The sequence below is a fragment of the Phoxinus phoxinus genome (genome assembly GCF_949152265.1).
Source record: "Phoxinus phoxinus genome assembly, chromosome: 21".
NCBI classification, from domain to species: Eukaryota; Metazoa; Chordata; class Actinopteri; order Cypriniformes; family Leuciscidae; genus Phoxinus; species Phoxinus phoxinus.
This window is the reverse complement of record NC_136896.1, coordinates 24,175,496-24,196,611: the sequence shown is the minus strand read 5'-3', so window position 1 is coordinate 24,196,611 and position 21,116 is coordinate 24,175,496. Positions and strand designations below refer to the sequence as shown.

Genomic DNA, 21,116 nt, shown 5'->3' with positions numbered 1-21,116 from the left:
GTTATCTATCTTCTTCTGGTGTTTAGGAATAACAGTCTCTACTTCCTCATTACTTCACTGTGAGGCCGTGTGTTTATGAATTCTTCATTTGAACGTCACAAGGCCACAGATTTTTATGGAAGCTTCTGCTACTGAATAAAAATGGAAAGGTAACCACATTTTATTTATCTCGCAATTCTGACCTTTTTTTTTGTCACAGTTGCGAGTTTATATTGCAATTCTGACTTTATAAAAGTGCAACTGCAAGAAAAGTCAGAATTGCGATATAACTCGCAATTGCGTTTATACCTCGCAATTTTGACTTTTTCTTTTTCAATTGCGAGACAAAAAGGCAGCTGCGAGAAAAAGTCAAAATTAAGTTTATTACTAACTCGCAATTGCAAGTGTATAACTCACAATTGCGAGTTTATATCTCACAATTGTGAGAAAAAGTTGCAATTATCTTTTAAATTGTTTTATTCCATGTTTCCTAGCATGTATCTCAAAATTCTGAGAAAAGAAGTCAGATTTTTGAGATATAAACCTGCAATTTGCCTGAAAAAAGTCAGAGCTGTGAGAGAGAAAAAAGTCAGAATTGCATGAAAGAAGTCAGAATTGTGAGACGAAAAGTTCTGATACAGCATCTAACTTCTATATATATATATATATATATATATATATATATATATATATATATATATATATATATATATATATATATATATAAAATATATACATTTAAACTTTTCATAAAATTACCCCTTTCATGGTGAAAGTAAACAGTAACGAAGGATAATTTATACGTATTCCTGACAAATTATAAACATTAATCTTATGAGAACAAGCTTATTCTCACTAAGAATATTTATAACACAAACAAATAGGTTATGCTGATTTTGCTTCCTAACCTTTGTGGGGCGTCCAGGAACCTAATATTCCTGTAATAATCCCCTAATTATCCCTGTAATTCAAAATGACATAAATGAAGATGGATTGGTGCTTTAGATCCCATGAAATCACATGAATTGGAGTTCTCTCTGATTTCATTTCTTTTTATTTTCTCACAACAGACTTTTGTTTTGTAGAATAACAGAAAGAGCAGATGATTGTTTGCCTTAATTTTAGGCATCAAGTAACTTTTTACCAAATTGAGTTAAAATAAGCCACATGGCACTATTCTGGTTACCCAGAAGCACTGTTAAAAAAAACATCTACGATGATTTTCGCACACTAGTACCCTTAGAGTTCTCAAAGTTGAGTGTGCAGATCACAGTGCATCCAGTCGATTATTATACAGTATATTTACAATTAAATTGGTTGGCTCACAAGAAGAAAAGCTAAATTACATCAAACTCAAGTCGACAATTACCATTCAACCACTAACAGATCTGGACAATATGCATATAAAAAGTACAACATTCAATATTAAACATTCAGAAGAATATTTTCGTTAAAATCAAGGCAATAACAGATTTTACAATTCCTTCAGTGTGCTTGCATAGACTTTATATATCATTGGATCCTGAAATAATTTCAGTTGGAATCAATGCTGGTTTATGGCATTACACATGGGCCCTGAAACTAAAACTTAAATGCTCGGTGCCTAATTCCATTGACAAACTTTTTGACTTAGGCCTGGAATACACTACACAACCTTTGCACACATTTTTGCCTCGATTTGCAGTCTGAACGAGTTGAGATTTTGGGCAGTCCAAGTTGAAATATTTCACAGAAGAACATGTATGATTCTTTAGAGGGGATTTTTTAGCTTCAAACTTTGATTCTGTGCAGTCGGAGGATATCATACATGTTTGATATTTTGAGCTGTTTTAAAACACATTGTTTTTCGTTTGTCGTGTGTTTCCTAGCAACGAGTCACATGTTTCTGCATGAGTATGTTGTGTTTGGAATGGAGTCTGGTAGTGTGTGATCCTCAGGCGTTTAGTGTATGATGCAGAGTATTTCTCTGTAGCCATTTACAAAGTCAGCAAGTGTGTGATGTTTAGTGTTTGAAAGTCTGTTCAGATTTTAAAAGTTGTGTAGTGTAGTCCAGCCTTAACTGTGAATGCTGGAATTTACATCTTATGCATCTAGGGAAGAGTAATAAAGTAAACATGCAAGAATAGAATCGCATACCCAAGAAAGGCAACTACAAGAATGGACAGGTCAGAGGGGAAGTGACTTATTTCTGTATCAGAAAAGGCATCAAACTAAATTCCTAAAAGAATAAATGTTATAGACAGGAAAGATATCCTATTGAAGCTTAGATATAGAAGACATAAAAAATATAAAAGACAATTGCAACTTTTTAATCGCACAATTCTGACTTTTTGAGTTTACATCAAACAATTCTGAGACAATTTTTTTTTCTGAGAAATAAAGTTCAAATTGTACGGAACCCCTAAGGGGACATGGTGGTGGGGGGAAAATAATGTCAATGCTTTTGCGTTCTCTCGAGAAACCTTCTGTTTGCTTGCAAAATATTTGCATTCCTCTGAGAAACTCTGCGTTCCCTCGCAAAACCTTTTTGCATTCGCTAGCAAAACTTTTGTGTTCCTTGCAAGTGAACGCAAAATCATAGCCAAATATTATTTCCTCCCATCTCATTTTTTCTTCTTCGTGTCCCTTTAGGTGCTCCGTAGAATTGCAAGGGAAAATAGTCAGAATTGTGAGTTTATATCTGACAAATCTGACTTTTTTCCTTGCAATTCCAGGTTTTTCATCTCACGATTCCAGGTTTTTAGCTCACAATTCTTTCTTTTGCGCAATTGCGAGCTATAAAGTCAGAATTACGAGGTATAAACTCACAATTCTAAGTAAAAAAGTTAGAATTGAGAAATATAAACTGGTAATTGCGAGGAAAAAAACATCTGACTTGTGAGATAAAAAGTCGCAATTATCTTTTTTAATTTTTATTCTGTGGCAGAAACAAACTTCCATAATATCCTGTTGGTTGAAAAACTAGTGAAAAGATATCCTGACCCTAAACTTATACCGGGTTGCTCAAGATGCCCGAACAGATTTTATTTTGATTTGTGGACCAAAAAACTCTGTAGACTGTGTTGGCTATGCAGAGACGAGGCAGAAATTCAACAAAGCGTTTTTTCCCCATCCCTTGTTCTGAAACACAATCATGTCATTGTTTGGGCTGACGTGGAAACGCACTGGAGTGCCATTAGCACACATAATATCACTCTCTCACTTCACTCACAGTTCATCATCTGTGACTGCAGATTCACACACTCGCAAAATTTCTCACTTCATAATCAGGAAAATCGACAACTGATTTTCAAACATCTGGAATTTAAGTTGTGCTTTAGTGAGAAGGACTGCATAATGCATGTAATGGCACCACAGAATGCGTATTGACACGGCAAGGACAAAACATACACTTCTTTCCTCAAAGAAGTGACATTAACTGGACGCTGGAGTCGGGTATAACAAAAGGCACACGTAATTTGGAACAATGGAGGCATTGAACGGGCGTTCGTCCACCCAGAGGCCACAGCTGCTAATATATGGAAATTAGACCACATTCTTAAACGTCAAGTATTTACTCCACAACACTGTGTTTAGTGTTAGCCGTCTTTCTGCGTATATGTGAGGCAAATTTAAATGAGTAGGAGGTGTCATGCCTTAAAAAAGTCCTTATAAAATAATAATAATAATAATAGACATTATGAACATGAATGATCACATTAAACATTGATTTCAAAACTACTGCATAATGATCTAAAATCCTCTTCTCTCTTGCTTGCAACATCATTTTACAAATAAACCAGCCAATCTGATAATAAGGGCCCCTTCACATCAATTAATACCAAATTGTATACACCACTGCACAGGAGCAACTCGGTTAGATAACATTAAAAAGTACAACAAAAATATACAAGGAGATAAACGTTTTTCACCTTGAATGAATCTCTCTGTCCAGGTCAGATTTCAATCCAAAATCAAAAGGAATGAAAATAAATCATATTTTTGCTTAAAGAAAATAAATATTACGAAGAAGACTTTTTGCATTTTGACAAACGTTTATAAAAGTTTGGGGTCAACTTATGCTCACTAAGGCTGCATTAATTTGATCAAAAATACAGTAAAAACAGTAATATTGTGAAATATTCTAACAATTTAAAAGAACTTTTCTAATTTATTTCTCTGATGGTAAAGCTGAATTTTCAGCATCATTACTATATATCATTCTAATATGCTGATTTGCTGCTCATTTCTTATTATTATCATTGTTGAAAACAGTTGTACTGCTTAACGGTTTTGTGGAAACCATGACACATTTTTTTCCATGATTGTTTTTGGATGAGAAGAATGTTAAAGATTTGTATTTCAAATAAATGCTGTTATTTTGAACAAAGTGCAAGTCTACTGTCAACTTTTGACCAATATAATGCAGCTCTGCTTAAAGCTGCAGTCCGTAACTTTTTAAGTGTTCATCATGAATCAATATTCCAAACCGTGTTTTCGTCTTATCCTGAATCACTACGGTACACCTATAATAAGTGTTTATATTTAGACTTTTAGACTCGTACGGGTTGTACCACTGTGGAGTAGCTCAGTTCCTGCGTGACTCGTCAGACAAAAACAAAGAGAAGTAGCTCCGGCTGCACTGTTCTTCTGCAAGATGCATGCAGTTCTGTTTATTAACCGCTAGAGAGCCAAAAGTTTTCTGTGTATGCAAAATTTCAATTTAGTGGCAATATGACCAGGACAATATTTGAGATTCACCTTTTGCTCTACATACATCTGTAAAACTGTTACCCATCATATAATGAAGATAGTCGTTGCTCAAACATAAGGAATTAAAAAAATACCCAAACAAATGTGAAAACCTGAATATACCACAGATAAGAAATGCTGAAGAATCTTCAGAGCTAGTTGCATGGCTGAACACACCACATCCGTTTGGTACGGCAATAATGTCAGTCTTTCATTCTCTGGCACTGTAGCTGCTCACCCAGGGCCTTTACACACAGAACAGAGCGGCTTTGATTGTGTCCAGCTCTCACGCAGCGCTCTGTAAAGCAGTGTGTACGGTCCTGGCTTGGAATTGAATTGAACCTCCGTTTTTGCGAGATGACCAAAAGTAAAAATTCTAATGAAAATCCTTAATGTATTACATATATCCACAAACATCATCCAGTGTTAAAATCATTCAAGCGGTCTTGAAAAACACTCCATGTTTTTGTCAGATGCAAAAAAAAGCAGATTTTTGGCAAAGACTGTAAATGCATCCATCTTCAAGTTCAAACTCCACAGAATGCTACATAGGTTTTTGTTGTAATTTAATAGAAAGCCATTAGAAACCATTCCCATTGGGAACGTCCTTCACAAAATGTCTTTCGCTCACTCGTTCGCTCACGCACACAACCTCACCAAAACATTCATCTCCACACGCTTGCACACAAACTGTACCGAATGATTCCTCTCAAGTATACTCCATTTGACCACTCCATGTCTCTGCTAAGCCCAGGTATTCTGGGTTTTCTGCTGTGGGGGTCATGTAGCCATTGGGCTGCCTGTGATTCGTACCTCCGTTTATGGACGCTCTGGCGACTGCCTGAGCTTTAGCTGCGATATCATGATAGTAGGGGTTGTCGAAGGCGGGAGAAGTGGGTGAGATGTTGCCCATAGGCACCAGGTACTCTGGATTCTCCACACTGTTCCCTGTACAAAGACCGATAATGAATCTCCTCTCGCTCGCTTTGCGTGGAAGCGTGCTGGGACGCTCTGATGGGACGTCCTGGTTCACATACTCTGAGAACAAAGAAAACATTTAAAGATATTGCGTTTAAATCATGGTGTTAAAAGTGATAAAGTCAGTGTGAAATGGATTTTGCAACTTTTACTTGTGTTGTATTTAGAAGAGAAACAGAATATTCAATATAAAGCTAATAATTTATAATTGTATAATTTAATATTGCACAGTAAATTGGTACCAAATCTATACCAATATATTAGTACCAAAAAAAAAACCTTCTATGATTTCACTTTTTCTTAAAGGGGTCATCGGATGCAAAATTCACTTTTATATTGTGTTTGCATATAAATGTGTCTTTGCAGTATGTGGACACAACCACCATACAATGAAAAAAATCCATTCACTTCTTTTTTTTTTATCCTCAAAAAGTCTAAACACTCAATCCAGCCATTTGGATTTTCGGAGCAATATGATGTCATATTGATCATGCTCCGCCCACAACCACTGACGGACTGTCCCGTATTAGCATATATCTGCCCTCAGCCGTTTGTATACACGACACCCCCCATGGAAGAGAGGGGTGGGGTGAGCAGTTGCTCATTATCATTTAAACAGAGCACCTAAACATGACATGCACCTAAACAGGTCGCTGTGAACAGAGCTGTTTTTGAGGAGGTAAAAGGGGTGTTATTTTACTCAACCATTGAGGAATTTTAACCAAAGCATGTTAAAAACTTTACATGAAGACCCTAAAGAATCATACCAACTTGTGGAAAATGGGCATCCGATGACTCCTTTAATCCTTCCCTGTTCTATATTGTACTATTCTTGACGATATTTGAAACTTTATATTGCTGGCACCGTACCACGAAAATATGAATGAATAAATGTAAAGAAATGTTTTATCATGTCTAAAACTGCTATTGGTTAACATGTTCTCAATGTTGCAATACACTCTCATATCCCAGCTTGCAATGAAACGAAAGTAACAAAAGATATTTTCTTCTGTATTGTCAAGTATGGATTATTGAAAAATAAAAAATGCAGGGGGGGAACAGATGGTGATTGGATTTGGAGATGTGTCTGTTGCCCTCAAAAGGAGAGGCAGATGAACGTGAGCTTGCAGGGGAGAGGGTTTAAGTGGGAAAATGATTGAAGAAGTCCTGAATACGTCACCAGAGAGTCTTGACTGCAAGGCATGTCTAGATATATATTTATGTCTGTCATATTTAATCAAAACTTGATCTGCCTTGGAAAATACTCGTTCTTTTGGATGACATCGTAAAAAATTTGCCAAATACCATTTCAACCAGAATCCAGTAGTAAAATGGGTTGCCTTTACTGCAAATGATGTTTCACTCACCAGGTTGTGTGTGCGCTCCACGTGGCAGTGTGTTTGAAAGGAAGCCAATAGGGCCATCCGCTCCAGCTCTCCACGTCTCCAGCTCTCCATCTATGCCGTTGGGGACAGTGGGGTCTTTAGAATAACGACCAGGACTGGATGGAGGGACGTTGTCCTCCACGTAACCGTCCAGAAACACAGAGTCCGATTGGCCTCCAGCGGAAAGGTGTGATATGCTCCGTCCTAAAGTTGGGTACTGTGTCCCAGACCACATGGCATTGGCTGTTGCCCCGACAGGAAGAGTTGGGTACTGACTCTGCCCCAACGTGCTGATGGAGGAGTACAAATCCCTCCCGCTTTGCATACCATCCACCTCTAAACCTTGGTCTGTACTCTAAAGAAGAAAAACAAAAAAAGTTAAAAGTTACATGATTTTTAAAATGGGACAAACATTATAGTAGCATTTAAGGGACTGAAATCATCTCTGACCCGGTGAGAGTGGTGTCTGCTGGGTCCATTGGCTCTCATGTCTCCTTGTGAGCTGAAGATGCCGCCAGGCTGAGGCACCAGGTATTCTTCCGCATCCAGTAACTCCTTCACATCCCCCCCCTCCTCTGCCATCAGCATGCGGAAGAACTCACTATCAACAGGATTCGACAGACTCATCTGATCGTCATTCTGAAAAAAGCAGGAAAAAAACAGAAATGGCATGAACTCTGCATATCTGTCAAAAGATTACTGCAAAAGGAGAATAGGAATATATAATTTTAGGGCTGCAGCAACTCATTGATAAACTCAATAATGTAAATGGTTGACAACATATCTCATAATTGCTCAGTTTGCACAAGAACATTGGCACTTTAAAGTAGAGAAACATTTTAACATTAGTTATATTCTTATACATATTCCAAATTTGCAGATCATCTTATCTAAACAGGAAGTTAATCAACTTTCACAAAACTTTTATATATTTAGAAAAATTGATTATTTGTAACTACATACAGATTATATTTAATTGCTTATCAATGTAGTTGATCGACGCAGCCCTATATTTTTCCTTACAAGATCATAATACATTTATATATATATATATTTACGCACTTGGATGACTACAAAACGTGGGGGATCACGTGACATGATGGTAAAATCTTCCACCAGGTCCGTAAATCGCGGTCGACTGTCAGGATCGATCTTCCAACCTGGCATAAAGTCATAAGGTCAAAAAAAGTCCTCTACATATTCAATACAAATTAATCTCCATGGACAGCTGCAGTGACATCTTGTTGATTGCCACAGAAAATCATTTTGATTTGTCTCTCGTTTGCAAAACAAGTAAAATTCACTATGCAGAAGTCACAGAAGACTGTCAAGTTACTTATCAAGACAATCTATCAAACAACCAACAGCAATTTCCTGAGAGTGCCACAAAGCCACAGCATTTACTGTACACTTTTTGGGGAAAGTGTAAACTGAAAGATTGTACTCTTTTTGTGATAGTCAGACTCAATTTTAACGTTTGAGATACATATTTGAATCAAATAAGCATTCAAATGACTATGCAAATTCATCATTAGAAATGAACACTAACAATTGACCATGATCATGTAGACGTCCGTGGTACAGATAAACGGCTGGGGGAGTCTGTCTCCCTCCTCCAGTAGTACTGGAATGTCCCGCGCTGGTATGAGGTCATATGGCTTCATGCCAAAGGTCATCAACTCCCATACAGTCACCCCTGAGATGGAAAGAGCCAAGCCTCAAAGGTTATTTTAAACCAGAGGGTTATCAATTACAGCAGAGCAACTGTAAACCCATGCAGATACTGACCGTAGCTCCATACATCACTTTGGTGAGTAAACTTCCTGTGTAATATGGACTCCAGCGCCATCCATTTGATTGGCACCTACTCAACACACACATAGACTTATTCTCAATACATACATGATAGTAGATTTATCCACACTCAAGCTCTGTTTCCAAATCAGTTTTGGCAGTTCAACCAAAGCAACATGTAAAACACACACCTTTCCCCCATCAGCGTGGTACTCCTTCTCATCTATGTCCAGCAGTCTGGCAAGCCCAAAGTCTGTAATCTTCACATGGTTTGGGTTTTTGACTAGAACATTCCTAGCAGCAAGGTCTCTGTGAACCAGCCTCACTTCTTCAAGGTAACTCATTCCCTGGGTACACAAAGAACCAGACATGAGAACATGAGCACAAGTGGCTGGGGAATAGCGAATAGAATAGCGATAGTTAACCCTGGGTCATTCTAAACTCCGGGAAAATAAAAATCCTGTGTTATCTTGCTTCATGTTTCACACTATATCATTTATCATTTAATTATAATATCATAATTTGCATAAATACAAAGTTCTGTCATTAAACTCTAGATGGCGCAGGATGATGGGTCCTTAACTCAATTTGTTAGTGATCACATCGTTATCTACATAGCACAGCTGATTGGTTGCTGTGGCATCAGCAGCCAATGAGCTTGCTGCTCAACATTCAAATACTTGGCATTGTTTGCTGTTAGCAGTCTGCAGCGCGCTTTCAGAAACACTCCACCTTCCCCAGCTCCACCTGTACAGATGCTACGGGGGTTATTTCATGTATGTTATATGTGTAGAGGCTCTATACTTGCTCTGCAGCAGCAATAATCAACAGGAGCAGCAGCGTTAGCATTGCCACATCCATTACCATGCCAATCTCAGTTGTCATAATAGAAGGTTAACAATTAATCCTGGGTATTCATAAACTGACATTTCACATTTTACATTCCTAAACCCTGCGTTTAAGGCTCCTAAACCTGGGGTTAATGTCAGTTCCATTGATTAGCCCCGCTTCTAAATTACAATTGTGGAATATTTCTTTATCCAGGGTTAAAAGTAAGGTTTAGAAGACCCATAACCTGGGTTAAAGCCCTAATGTGAGTAACTGCAGTGTTTCCCTTTAATTAACTAGACATTAACTTTCTCAAATCATAAAAGATTAACATGCACCACTTATGCATTATTTTCACATTTGCATAATTTCCAACATTTTTGTGGACAGATGATTACAGCATTTCACTAGATTTCTGAGAAACATTTGTAAACTGTTTTCCTCTAAAATAAAAACTCTTGTAAGTGAAGAAATGTAATAGTCTCACAAAATCCTGAAACACTAAACTGCAACAACATACCACAAAGTCTTCCACCATCAGTGCATTTTACATTGTGTAGATGTCTTACCTTCGCAATCTGTACACACCAGCTGAGGAGGTACTGAGAGCCGATTCGATCCTTGTTTTCTCTGACATAGTCCAACAAGCATCCGTATGGCATGAGCTGAGTAACCAGCTGAACTGTTGATGTCAGACAGATGCCTAGCAAGCGGCACACATATGGGCACGCTACACCTGCCATCACATATGCCTCCTGTGGATAGCATATAGATAGAACACATAGAAAAAACACTTTAAAGTCACACATATCCACATACAAAATAAACAACTACCATCATTAGGAAGAAGAGTCTTCTGAATGTTTATATCAGGAAATTAATATTGCAACAAAATATAGGAATGTAAGCAACACTCACATCCAAGATTTCTTTGTTGGCTTTAGGCGAGGTGTTCTCACGCAAAACTTTGATGGCCACTGGGATCTTGACGTTCTCCCCATCAGGAGCCCATATACCCTGGTGAGATGAGATAAACTCTGCGTGAATAGGGTTAAACTACATTAAGAACAGTAATGTAGAACAGGGTTTCCCAAACAGGGTTCGCAAAGGGAACTGTAGGGGGTTCATGAGTTGATGAAAAGCTAATAATTATATCAAATGTACATTGTAAATAAATAAATGGGGCTGTGCGATAATCTTGATATAGCTTAGTGCGATTATCAAATAAAAGGCAGCGGGTACCATTGTAATTTATCACAGTTCTGTCAGGACCACTATCGTCAAATATGATTGACAATTAGCATACAGTTTGGTTTGGCGGTATGTTTCCGTTCTGGGCGAGAATGGCAGCCTAGCATGGATAAGAGCAGGGAGAGCAGCAATAACCCCCTTGGGGTAAACAAAACAGAACCAACATGAATGTATGCAAATATATTTAATTCAAGATTTTAAAGTACAACATAATTCGAAAATGTATTCTGATTCAACGGTTATAAATGAGGCCCCTGGTGACTGGCTAAAATTTGCTTATGAGCAAAGATGGCAGAATGCTAGTCACATTTCCGAGGCCGCATGTGCCAGCTAAAAAAAAACTAACATTGATTTGATGAGGAAGGGTAACAGATTTTCTTACTGTGTGCAGTGTCTGACCTTATAGACTGTGCCGAAGGCTCCAGAGCCCAGTACTCTGAGTTTCTTCAGCTCTGTCTCCTTGAGAATCCGCATCTGAGCCTGGTTCGGCATCGCTCCGCTCGGGGTCAGTGGCTCCACCAGCTTCAGGGAAAATTGAGATACCATAAGACTACAAAACTAAATGTGAAGTAGTCAAACCAAACAGACTGCATAAACAGAAGAAATGCATAAGCATGGCCAACTGATATTCACTACAATTAAAGGGGCCAGGAACAGCACAAAGTCTAGCAGACTTTCCTATATTTTACTCCTATTATTAGTTTTTATTTACTGTATGTTTAGGAACACTAGACTCAGTTCCACAACCAAGTTTGCTGCCTACATGGGCTTTTATGGAATCATAGGCACTCTGAAGAAGCAAAATCTGTTCCAAAACATATGCTTTGGAATATAGATGAAAGATTGGTCTTGTTTTTGGCAGATTAGGCAGATTTTTGTAGATGTGAAATAAATTAAGACAGTTAAACAGAAAAAAAGTTATAGAAGTTTGAGTTTATGAAAATGTACGTTAAAAATTTAATTATTCATATTTTATATAAAATATATATTTTCAAAACCTGGTGGACTCTAAAACTGCAAAAAAATCAAAGCCAAAAATCTGAACAAGTTGTGTTTCAAATTTTAGGTTGATATCTCAAAAAATAAGCTTTCAGTGAGATTTAGTTTGGGCGCAGTACCAAACTTTTCCACTAGTTGACATTACTGCCCATATAAGGGCGCCTCCATTTCCATGTGTTGTTTGAGTGATCTGAACCATTATTTTTTACAATTTTCATACAATTTATGAAGTAGGCATCATATTCAGAAGTAGTATTGGACGTTTGGCAGATTTTGAAATGAATTCAACCTCTTAAGAAACAAAAAGGACACGTATGTGCATTATAGCTCGCTGCCACATCACTTATGGTGAATCTATAATTTTTTTCTTTATATTTAAAACATTTTCAGACCTTTTTTTCTAAAACAATTGAATGGATGCTAACTTTTGAACTCTTGGCATGAAAACAAACTGAGGTTTCTACCATTCTTTCAGGATTTTTCATGTTCATCACTATTTCAAAATAAAGGTATGAACACGCCTTAGGAGTATGAAAATATTCTTGTTGCAAATTGATAAATTACGTAATGCTCTTTAATCCTCTGTAATGTACTTTGATAATGATACTTTATCTATTTATTTGCATGTCATGTGACAATTGACCAACATCAGAGAACCGTGACCATGTTATTATGTTTTTAAATTATTGAAATATTAGCTTCAAATGTAAATATTTTGTAAAATGTAAATTATAAAAAATAAAAAACTGATCAAGTACAGTACCAAAAAAAATCGAATTCTAATTAAAATGCACTATCCTATCCAGTATTTGCATGTGCTATGTATTTGTATGCTTATTAGAAGAATGAGTTGATAGCTTGCAACATGCTAACGTCAATTTCAAAATCAGCTGATTTACAACAAAGAATAGATGTGTAAATGTTGGCAGACAAACCCTAATGCATTCATCTAGCCGACATAAGAAAGTTGCACAAGTTCAAAATTAGATTTTTGCCTCTTAGTATCAATAAATGCTCCTTTTAGACTGATTCTGAGTTATGAAAGTGTCAGTATTAAAATAAAGATCGAAAACAAATTCTACATGCAAACAAAACACTCTGCAGAGTTCTGACCTCATGTTCCTGTAGAATTCTCCTCATGGTTTCTTTCTCTTTCTGCTGTTTCTGTCGTCGCAGGTAAAACACCAGCAGCGCCAGCAAAATGATAAAGAGAAACACTCCACCAATTGTTATTGCAACGGTTGTCCCAGGCCTGCAGGATTTTCATAACAAACAATTAGATTTAAGCAGGACTGTGCAGTCTATATAGTTAAAGCTTTACTCTAGCTTTACTCTATAGCTATAGCCTGGCTAACGCCAGACCCAATTCTCGTTGAGACTTGGGTCTGGGAACCACATGTTCATTTTCTCGTATTTGAGGCGTGGTTTACGAATGCGCCGGCGCCGTTTATTGGGTGCTAAGAATGTCTATCAAATGCGCATAGCCAATCGTTTCCATTATACCAGATGACGTATGTAGAGAAATGGTTTAACGCCAAACGCTGCTCTTTTTTCTAAATAAAATTGCGATCTAAACTACTTAGAACAATATCTAAGGCTGCATCAAAAGGTAGCTTCGCGTCTGCTGTCATGTTGACTTCATAGATATAAACAAACTGCTTAGTTGTGTCGCAAAGATGTCGTCATCGTCTTGCTGCTCCCTCCCCGTTCTGTGATTGGTTCCCTAAACGAGGCGAAAATCAGGTCCATGGTTTCCAGACTGCCTTTCAGCGAGAATAAAATCGCGCTGCGCAAAGGCAGTCTGGGGAAACCCAGGCTACTATAGCTATAATTAATAACTAGAATTTTAAATGTTCTACATTTTTTGTGGAGTTTGCCATGTCTAAATAGCCCACCCCCCATTTCACGAAACCCTATAGCATGTGTAAACAGGACCTATTATATTCAGATTGCTAGATTTTTTAAGTAAATTCATTTTTCTGCCTTGTTTTAATGCCCACCAGACAAATAGTATAATTTCAATCACTTAGAAAAGTAACAGTCCACCTCTCACTTGAAAATACACATTTGAGGATTCACAAGTTGCACGTTATGCAGTTTGAGATTGATAAAATTTGAGATTATAGGTTTGGTCAAACCCCTAAACCAAAGTACGAGCAGTATAAATGATACTTGCTTTGGGAAACACTACTAATGAATATCAGTATTCTGCATACATACACATTTGATAACGTCTTACCCAGCTTTCTGTTGGATCGGGCACTTCCTATCATCAAATTGACACCTGGCAGTAAATACAAAACAAAAAATGAATTCCAAATCCTAAATTGTTGCTCATGGCTTGATATAAAAAAAGTGGGATAACAATCCATGAACTCATTGAAGGACTTACGAGACGCTGCAGTTGGTCTCACAGGGCAGACAGTGTCCCGTATCATTGGAGTATTTCCACACTGTGTGCTGGTCCTCTTTCACCCCACTGGGACAGAGCTCAACACACACGTCTCCATCTTGAAAGTGCATACACTCCTTACACTGATCTGGACCCTGTATAAGAAACACAGTTAAAACCTTAAAGGAGACCTAATTATACTTTCTTTTACATGTTCAACTTTCTTTAGTGTGTATGTTGCTGTTTGAGCATGAAAAATGTCACTCAAAAAAGGAATGACTCTATATCAGTAAAGCACTGTTTCTGAACTTTTTGAAACGCCACGATTGTAGTCTTCATTTTTCTTCCAGGAACGTACACGTCACGATATTCCTCATTAAAAAAATTCCTCCCCAAGGCATGAGAAAAAAAATGGCGATGATTGGTTGAGTTGCGTCAGTAGTGTTGAAACTACCAGTTATGGTTAAAGGACAAGTTCGGTATTTTACACTTAAAGCCCTGTTTTCAGATCGTTTCTGATGAAATAGAACGGTTAAGATTAAAATGTGGACACATGCTGCTGTCCCGAGAATTTTCGGTTTCTTTCGCTTTCCCCCCCACCTCCACAATGGCTGCATAGGTGCACTGGAATATCCTTCCTAAAACGCATTAAACTTTCATTTACAAAGAAGTGAAACTCACCGAGTGGTCAGGGATGTTCACTGATATGCTCACACACAAATCGCTGCAAAAGATGCTTTCCAACAGGTTTTATCGTAGCTTTTGTCAAACTCCATTGACTTGTACCTCAGAGCACATCCAATACAAGTCAATGGAGTTGAACAAAAACTACGATTCTAAACGATCTGATAACAGGGCTTTAAGTGTAAAATACCGAACTTGTCCTTTAAGGGGCGTAACATTTCTGAAACACATTCGAACCGGTTGACCAATCACAACACACTGGTCCTGCCAACCAATCAGAGTACACTGCACTTTTCGGAAGGAGGGGCTTCATAGAGACAGGAACTAAACAAAGTAGTTTAGTTTATAGTTAGGTTCTGCAGTTATGTAAAATAGGTGAAAAATAATGTGTTTTTGAAAATTATTATTGTTAAATTATTATTAAAGCATGAAAACCTATTCTAGTAGAAAAACAAAATCTAAGGTAAAAATGTACCTTGTATTACTTGCTTTCTTCCATGGAACACAAAAGGAAATTTTTTGTTTTTGTACCACTTCTTGGAACTGAGGAACTGCATTTATCTTTTATCAAGTACCATGTGATGTACTAAAAATCACAATAAAGTTGACTGACTTTTGGTGCTTTTATGGTGTATTTTTGTAAATTTTTCTTTCACTGTAAGGAAAAGAGCAGCGTGAACAACATTCAGATACAGGAACATTCTTCTCCTTTTGTTTTCCACAGAAAGAAAGTCGTACAGGTTTGAAACGACATAATGGTGAGTAAATAATGAATTATTTATATTTTTGGTGACAATATTAAAAGAAAATTAGAATATTTTATATATATATGTATTTGTTTTCGAATTTTGCATTTGCATCTTACTCGGCCTGTACAGGAGGCAGAGCCGTTGACTGGTCGACACTCTGGATGACAAGAATTACAGTTAAATCCATCCACAAACTCCCGGAATGATCTGTGGAAAATGCATTTGATGTAGAGATAAACATTAAGAGATTAAAACCAACTTCTATAACAACAGCATATAAATCTGCATTCTTTATTGTATTACATTAAAGGTAGGGTAGGCAATTTTTTGTTATACTGGTTAAAAACTCTCTTTAAATCCTAAAAGCAATCAATAATACAAATGGTATAAATATTTAAAAATGTACATATATCTTCTGTGGAAGTCTCAGGACCAAAAAAGTTGTCCAATCGTTGCGCAATGATATGATGCCCACGCAGACATCACACATCATCAGCACATTCCGTAAGGCTATGCAGAGTTGAGGACAGACAGTCACCCGGAGCCGTAAACAAATAGCAGCTGCCCTTTACAGTTCCTCCTGAACCAAAACAACAAGCTTATGCTGCATGCACGCCATGTCGTAACCATAATTACCAGATGGCATCCCGTGGCGTTCTAAGGAGTTCTAAGTTTTTGCATTTCTGTCTACACCATCAATGGCTAAATTAATCTGCAGCAATCAGGTAGTACAAGTAGGAGCTCTGTAAGTTGTTTAAATTCATTATTATTGTAATGTTATGTGCTTTGAGTGCTTTGACATTAAGTAAATTTTGTTCATGTCTTTTGGAGGAGGTGTGTCTATGGAGAGCGCTCTCAGTGTTGCCAACTCTCACGCATCTGGCGTGACACCCATGCTTTCAGCATCAATCTCACGCTCTCACGCACGAAATGTCACGCCAAAATCCTTTTTTGTCCCCTTTCAATCCGTTAATTTTCTGTTGATGACTAGACTAGACCACAGTGTATTAATGACAGGAGAGGAGTTTAAGCCCCACAGCTGTAACATCTGCCTACAACGTTCTCACTGCAGTAGTCTCTGATTGTTGATTCGCTGAAAACCTTGCACCTGATACATCGGTTGCGTGTGCAAAGTTTAGAGAGAGTTCAGAGCATAGGTTCGGAGCACGGTTCGGAGTCGGAGCCCACTGATGCGCTTTTGAAAGTTTGGATGACAACCAAGGTAAGCAGATAATAAAATGGTGTGCCTTGTCACTACAGACGTAGCCTTGCCTAATCAGTCTGTGTGCCAAGAGTACAGACTTCAACTATAGTTGCAAATTGTTGTCTGACGTGCGTTATGTGGGCTAGCTAATTACTCAATAAAAATAGGCTCATGGTACAAATTACGTTTTGGCAAATCGGGCAAGTGGCATTTTAAAATTCCCCAAATTATCAAAGGGTGCCCAGATTGTGTTGAGCCTGCCACACTCAAATGCGGATGCTAAACGAACCTTTTCAGTTATTGGCCTAAACAAGACTGACACCAGGAACACACTGTCACTTGATGGCACCCTGTCATCAATCATGACAATGAAAATGAGCAGCCTTGAACCCTGCTTTAGATACAAAGGTAGTGAAGCAGGCCAAACTGCCACTGTGGCATATAACAGGCCTACTTTGTGAAACTTGTGTTGTGGTTTTCTGGGAAGGTGGAGTAACTATTATGTGTCCCTTTTGTTTTGAGATTTCTTATTGTTTTGATGTTGTTGTTTTACATGTTTGTTATTTAATCACCTTTATCTTAATTTTTTTATAGTGCAATCAATAAATGAATTGTACATTTTGCGTTTCCATTCTATTAGTTGTTTTTTGTTGTTGCATAAATCAGGGTTTATACTAAGTAAACAAGGACTGACATTTTTTAAATTAGGGTTACCAAAAATGCACTGAAATTTTACAGTCTCTCACTCCAGCTAAAGTCCCAAAGTTGGCAACCCTGGCTCTGAAGGGAGGGTGGGATCTTATGCTATCAAAGCTTGCTATTGCTAGCCTCTCCGAAATTGCCTACCCTACCTTTAACAGATATTGATATATACATAGTATATGTAGCAATGGAAAAGCCCTGTGCACAAAATTCAGCATTCAATAATCGATATGAACTCTACTTGTATTTATGCAAGTAAACACAACAAAGCGTCAACAACAAATGAAAAATCTGCTTATTTATACTGTACTCACCCCTGCAGGACATTACACTGCTCCACACACTCTGTCCCACGTTTGTAATTCACACACGACACACACTGACTTGGTCCCGGCCCCCAGCAGCCTGCATCCGCACACAGGGGGTCACATATTCTTCCCTCTGAAACTACACAAGAGAGAGAAGAATGTCCTGTTTGATTCCATAATCAAGCATGTAATGGAATATTATTCATTATGGGAAACTAAAAAGTGTGAACAAAGACATTTTTTTAACAAAAGTCCAAATTTAGTTTCTAGTGACTGGATTTTTCCACCAGGGTTACAGTTTATTTTGATGGTCCACTTCAGACATTCTACTAACAATAAGTAACTTTCCAACTACATTTGTGTTAGTAGATTGTTAAATTAGGGTTAGGTTGTTAGGGTTCGGGTTAGTAGGATTAGTTGCAAAGTAACTTATAGTTAGTAGAATGTCTTAAGTGGGTCATCAAAATAAAGCGTTTTCTAAATTAGTTGTAAATACTAAATAATTCTTGAAATCAAGTTTTAGACAATGACTACTGCAAGGATGCCATTAAGAATGTGTCTACATAATTTTTTCATTATGTTGTGACTGTTTTAAAAAACAACAAGACACTCAAGGCTATGCTCTGCATATAGTCACTCTACTCCATGCCATGCTTAGAGACACACTGTATTCAGGATTTAAAATACAGTATGATTCTTTTACGGTCAACAATATTTGGATGGTAATTGTTTCTCATGGGAACGTCTGTACAAATACATTTGCATGGCACTTTAGTGATAAAACTGAAAGTGATTTTTTTCACTGTGGAGGAGAGAGTTCTGCAAATCCAACAAACTTTGGAATGTGTTCCTCACATGGTTAGTCACATGATTGTTATTGCTTGAACAATTAATACATTCTTTTTTAATTTAATAATATTTTTGTAAATAATTAAATAATTAAAATTTCCTTTTGAAAAATAGGTAAAATGACGTGCTGTAGTCTAAATAGTTTTCTGTTTTTCCATCTCTCAAGATTTAGATTTAGACAGCAATAAAAAAAAATGACACTACATCCCCATGAGAAACAATTACCATCCAAAAAGGGCTAAATATAATGGTCTTTTACCACATGTTTGCGGGTCTTGGTTGTTGCTGATGATGAGGTTGGGTGCCTGTGTGGGGTGGAGCATAGGGGACCAGGGCAAAGAGGAGGTGTAGCATAGTCTGGAGTTATTATGAAACAGAACTAAACCTCCGGTGACACTGCGCAAGGAACGCAACCCGAGAGACTCGATCTGCAAAGACTGAACTCCCAAAGACAAAACACCCCTGCAGAGAGATAAACCGAAAACTACATTATAAGGCAATGAGATACTAGAGTTATACATTTGTGCAGAAAAAATGACCAGTTTGCATGTGCAAATGTCCTTGCTATGATGATGAATTGTTCTTGGTAGGTTTTAAATGTTAAAGCTACTAGTCTATCATACACCCATTTGTGTGCATCAATCTTTAATCTGACTAAAGTGTGGAAAAATTACCAACAATTTTATAGATTAACTAGGCACATTCCTTTCTCACAGTCTGTCTAGTTAGAACTGGCTTAAGGTTGAAAGAAAAGAAAAAAGATACATCATGCAGCAGGTGTAGAGGATAATCATTAACCTTTACAGCTAATAAGAAACTGCAGGTTTGATAAGTCTAACTAGACGTCAGACAAACAAGAAAGTGGGTAAACAGTCTAGCAAATAATGTGTTTAAAGACTGGATTAGGAAATGGGAAAAGGGGAGGGGAAAGACAGATTTACTTACTTGTAAAGCATTCTTCCTCTGATCACCTTCAAGTTTTCAAAAACACTCAGATTAAGCAAATAATCTGGCCATGCATCTATGTACAGATATCCTAAAATACAAATATAATGTTATTTAAAATGCAAAATTAATGTAATAATGGTACAGCTAGTAGCATTGCTATGAAGAGTTTAGTTCTCAAAGCACAGATCTTGGATCTATCGACTTGTATTTTCTTTATAAATCCAGTTGAACTGAGATCTTCACCTGTGATTTCTTTTATCGACTTCAACTTCTCGAGGTCACTCAACTGCAGTCCAGATGAATTGGTAACTGCATTACTGTATTGACAACACAATATACAGTAACATTATAAGTGTAACAATAGGTATAACAATACAAATCAATAATGTATGGAACATTTTAAATAAGAAAAGTTTTAAGGTCAGTTAGTTATTCACCCTCAGGTTATTCTAAACCCATATGACTTTATTTCTTCTGTGAAACACATGAAGTGAACTGCAGAAGAATGTTCAGACAGCTCTTTTCCATTCAATGAAAGCTTACAGTGACTAGAGGCTGTTAAACTCTAAAAAGGGCCAAAAGCACCATAAAGTATTCTAAAAGCATACACAAATTAAAACTTGGCATTTCAAGAAACTTTGTGTCAATAGCTAAGTTGCGAATTGAACTTGTGCAAAAAATTTAAACATTCATAAAACATTTACGAATAAAGCAACGTTTTTATCCCATGTGTTCAAGAATAAAATCTTCACTTCCTGGGATATTGGCTCAAAGTATCAGTAATAAAATAATAAATCGTTTCTGCAACCAGGGAAGCCTTTGAGCCTTTATTTCCTATATAATAAATTACATGCACCTCAGAGCATGCAGATGAAACCGCAATAACAAATGCTGACATGTTATGTTATCTTGCGTTCAGAGGCCAACGTTTGGTTGGGAACGCAAACGTGTGAGACAGTTCTGGGAGGAAATTATCCCAAATCATTTTGGTGACAGACTTTGGCTCAGTCATCTCAGAATGACTAAAACAATAAAGTCTGCTGTTCAGTTCAGTTATCCAAGTGCATGATCTTTTCATTGTACATCGAAAAATGTATCCAGTAAATGTGTTTCTAATGTAGTTGATGTGCATGTTTTCTTATTGAATAAAAAAAATTAACCGCCTCATACGTGCAAATGTTTATGCTTTTATGCTTTTTATTTTATGATTTTCCATACACCGTGTTTTTATGCGAGATCCCATAACTTGCATAAAATAAGTGGATGCAAACACACAGCTAATTGTTCTCAAGTGTCTCTTCACACGTAAACTGAAACATGTTGGAGAGCTGCAGC

The 21,116-nt window shown here is 37.3% G+C and overlaps 1 protein-coding gene across 1 annotated transcript in view; it reads right to left on the bottom strand.

The window, feature by feature from the left end:
* Positions 1 to 983: 983 nt before the first annotated feature.
* erbb2 (erb-b2 receptor tyrosine kinase 2) overlaps positions 984 to 21,116 on the bottom strand; it is a 33,829-nt gene continuing 13,696 nt past the window's right edge. Inside the window, exons 10-27 of the mRNA XM_079594468.1 lie at positions 20,025 to 20,098; positions 19,779 to 19,869; positions 19,093 to 19,295; positions 17,991 to 18,123; positions 15,887 to 15,977; positions 14,338 to 14,492; positions 14,185 to 14,229; positions 13,059 to 13,197; positions 11,346 to 11,468; positions 10,614 to 10,712; positions 10,265 to 10,450; positions 9,059 to 9,214; positions 8,862 to 8,937; positions 8,623 to 8,769; positions 8,136 to 8,233; positions 7,524 to 7,712; positions 7,056 to 7,428; positions 984 to 5,748 (exon numbers count right to left, since the gene is read on the bottom strand). Of these exons, the coding sequence (XP_079450594.1) occupies positions 5,420 to 5,748; positions 7,056 to 7,428; positions 7,524 to 7,712; positions 8,136 to 8,233; positions 8,623 to 8,769; positions 8,862 to 8,937; positions 9,059 to 9,214; positions 10,265 to 10,450; positions 10,614 to 10,712; positions 11,346 to 11,468; positions 13,059 to 13,197; positions 14,185 to 14,229; positions 14,338 to 14,492; positions 15,887 to 15,977; positions 17,991 to 18,123; positions 19,093 to 19,295; positions 19,779 to 19,869; positions 20,025 to 20,098 (2,707 nt within the window). The 3' untranslated portion in view covers positions 984 to 5,419. The remainder of the gene's footprint in view (positions 5,749 to 7,055; positions 7,429 to 7,523; positions 7,713 to 8,135; positions 8,234 to 8,622; positions 8,770 to 8,861; positions 8,938 to 9,058; positions 9,215 to 10,264; positions 10,451 to 10,613; positions 10,713 to 11,345; positions 11,469 to 13,058; positions 13,198 to 14,184; positions 14,230 to 14,337; positions 14,493 to 15,886; positions 15,978 to 17,990; positions 18,124 to 19,092; positions 19,296 to 19,778; positions 19,870 to 20,024; positions 20,099 to 21,116) is intronic.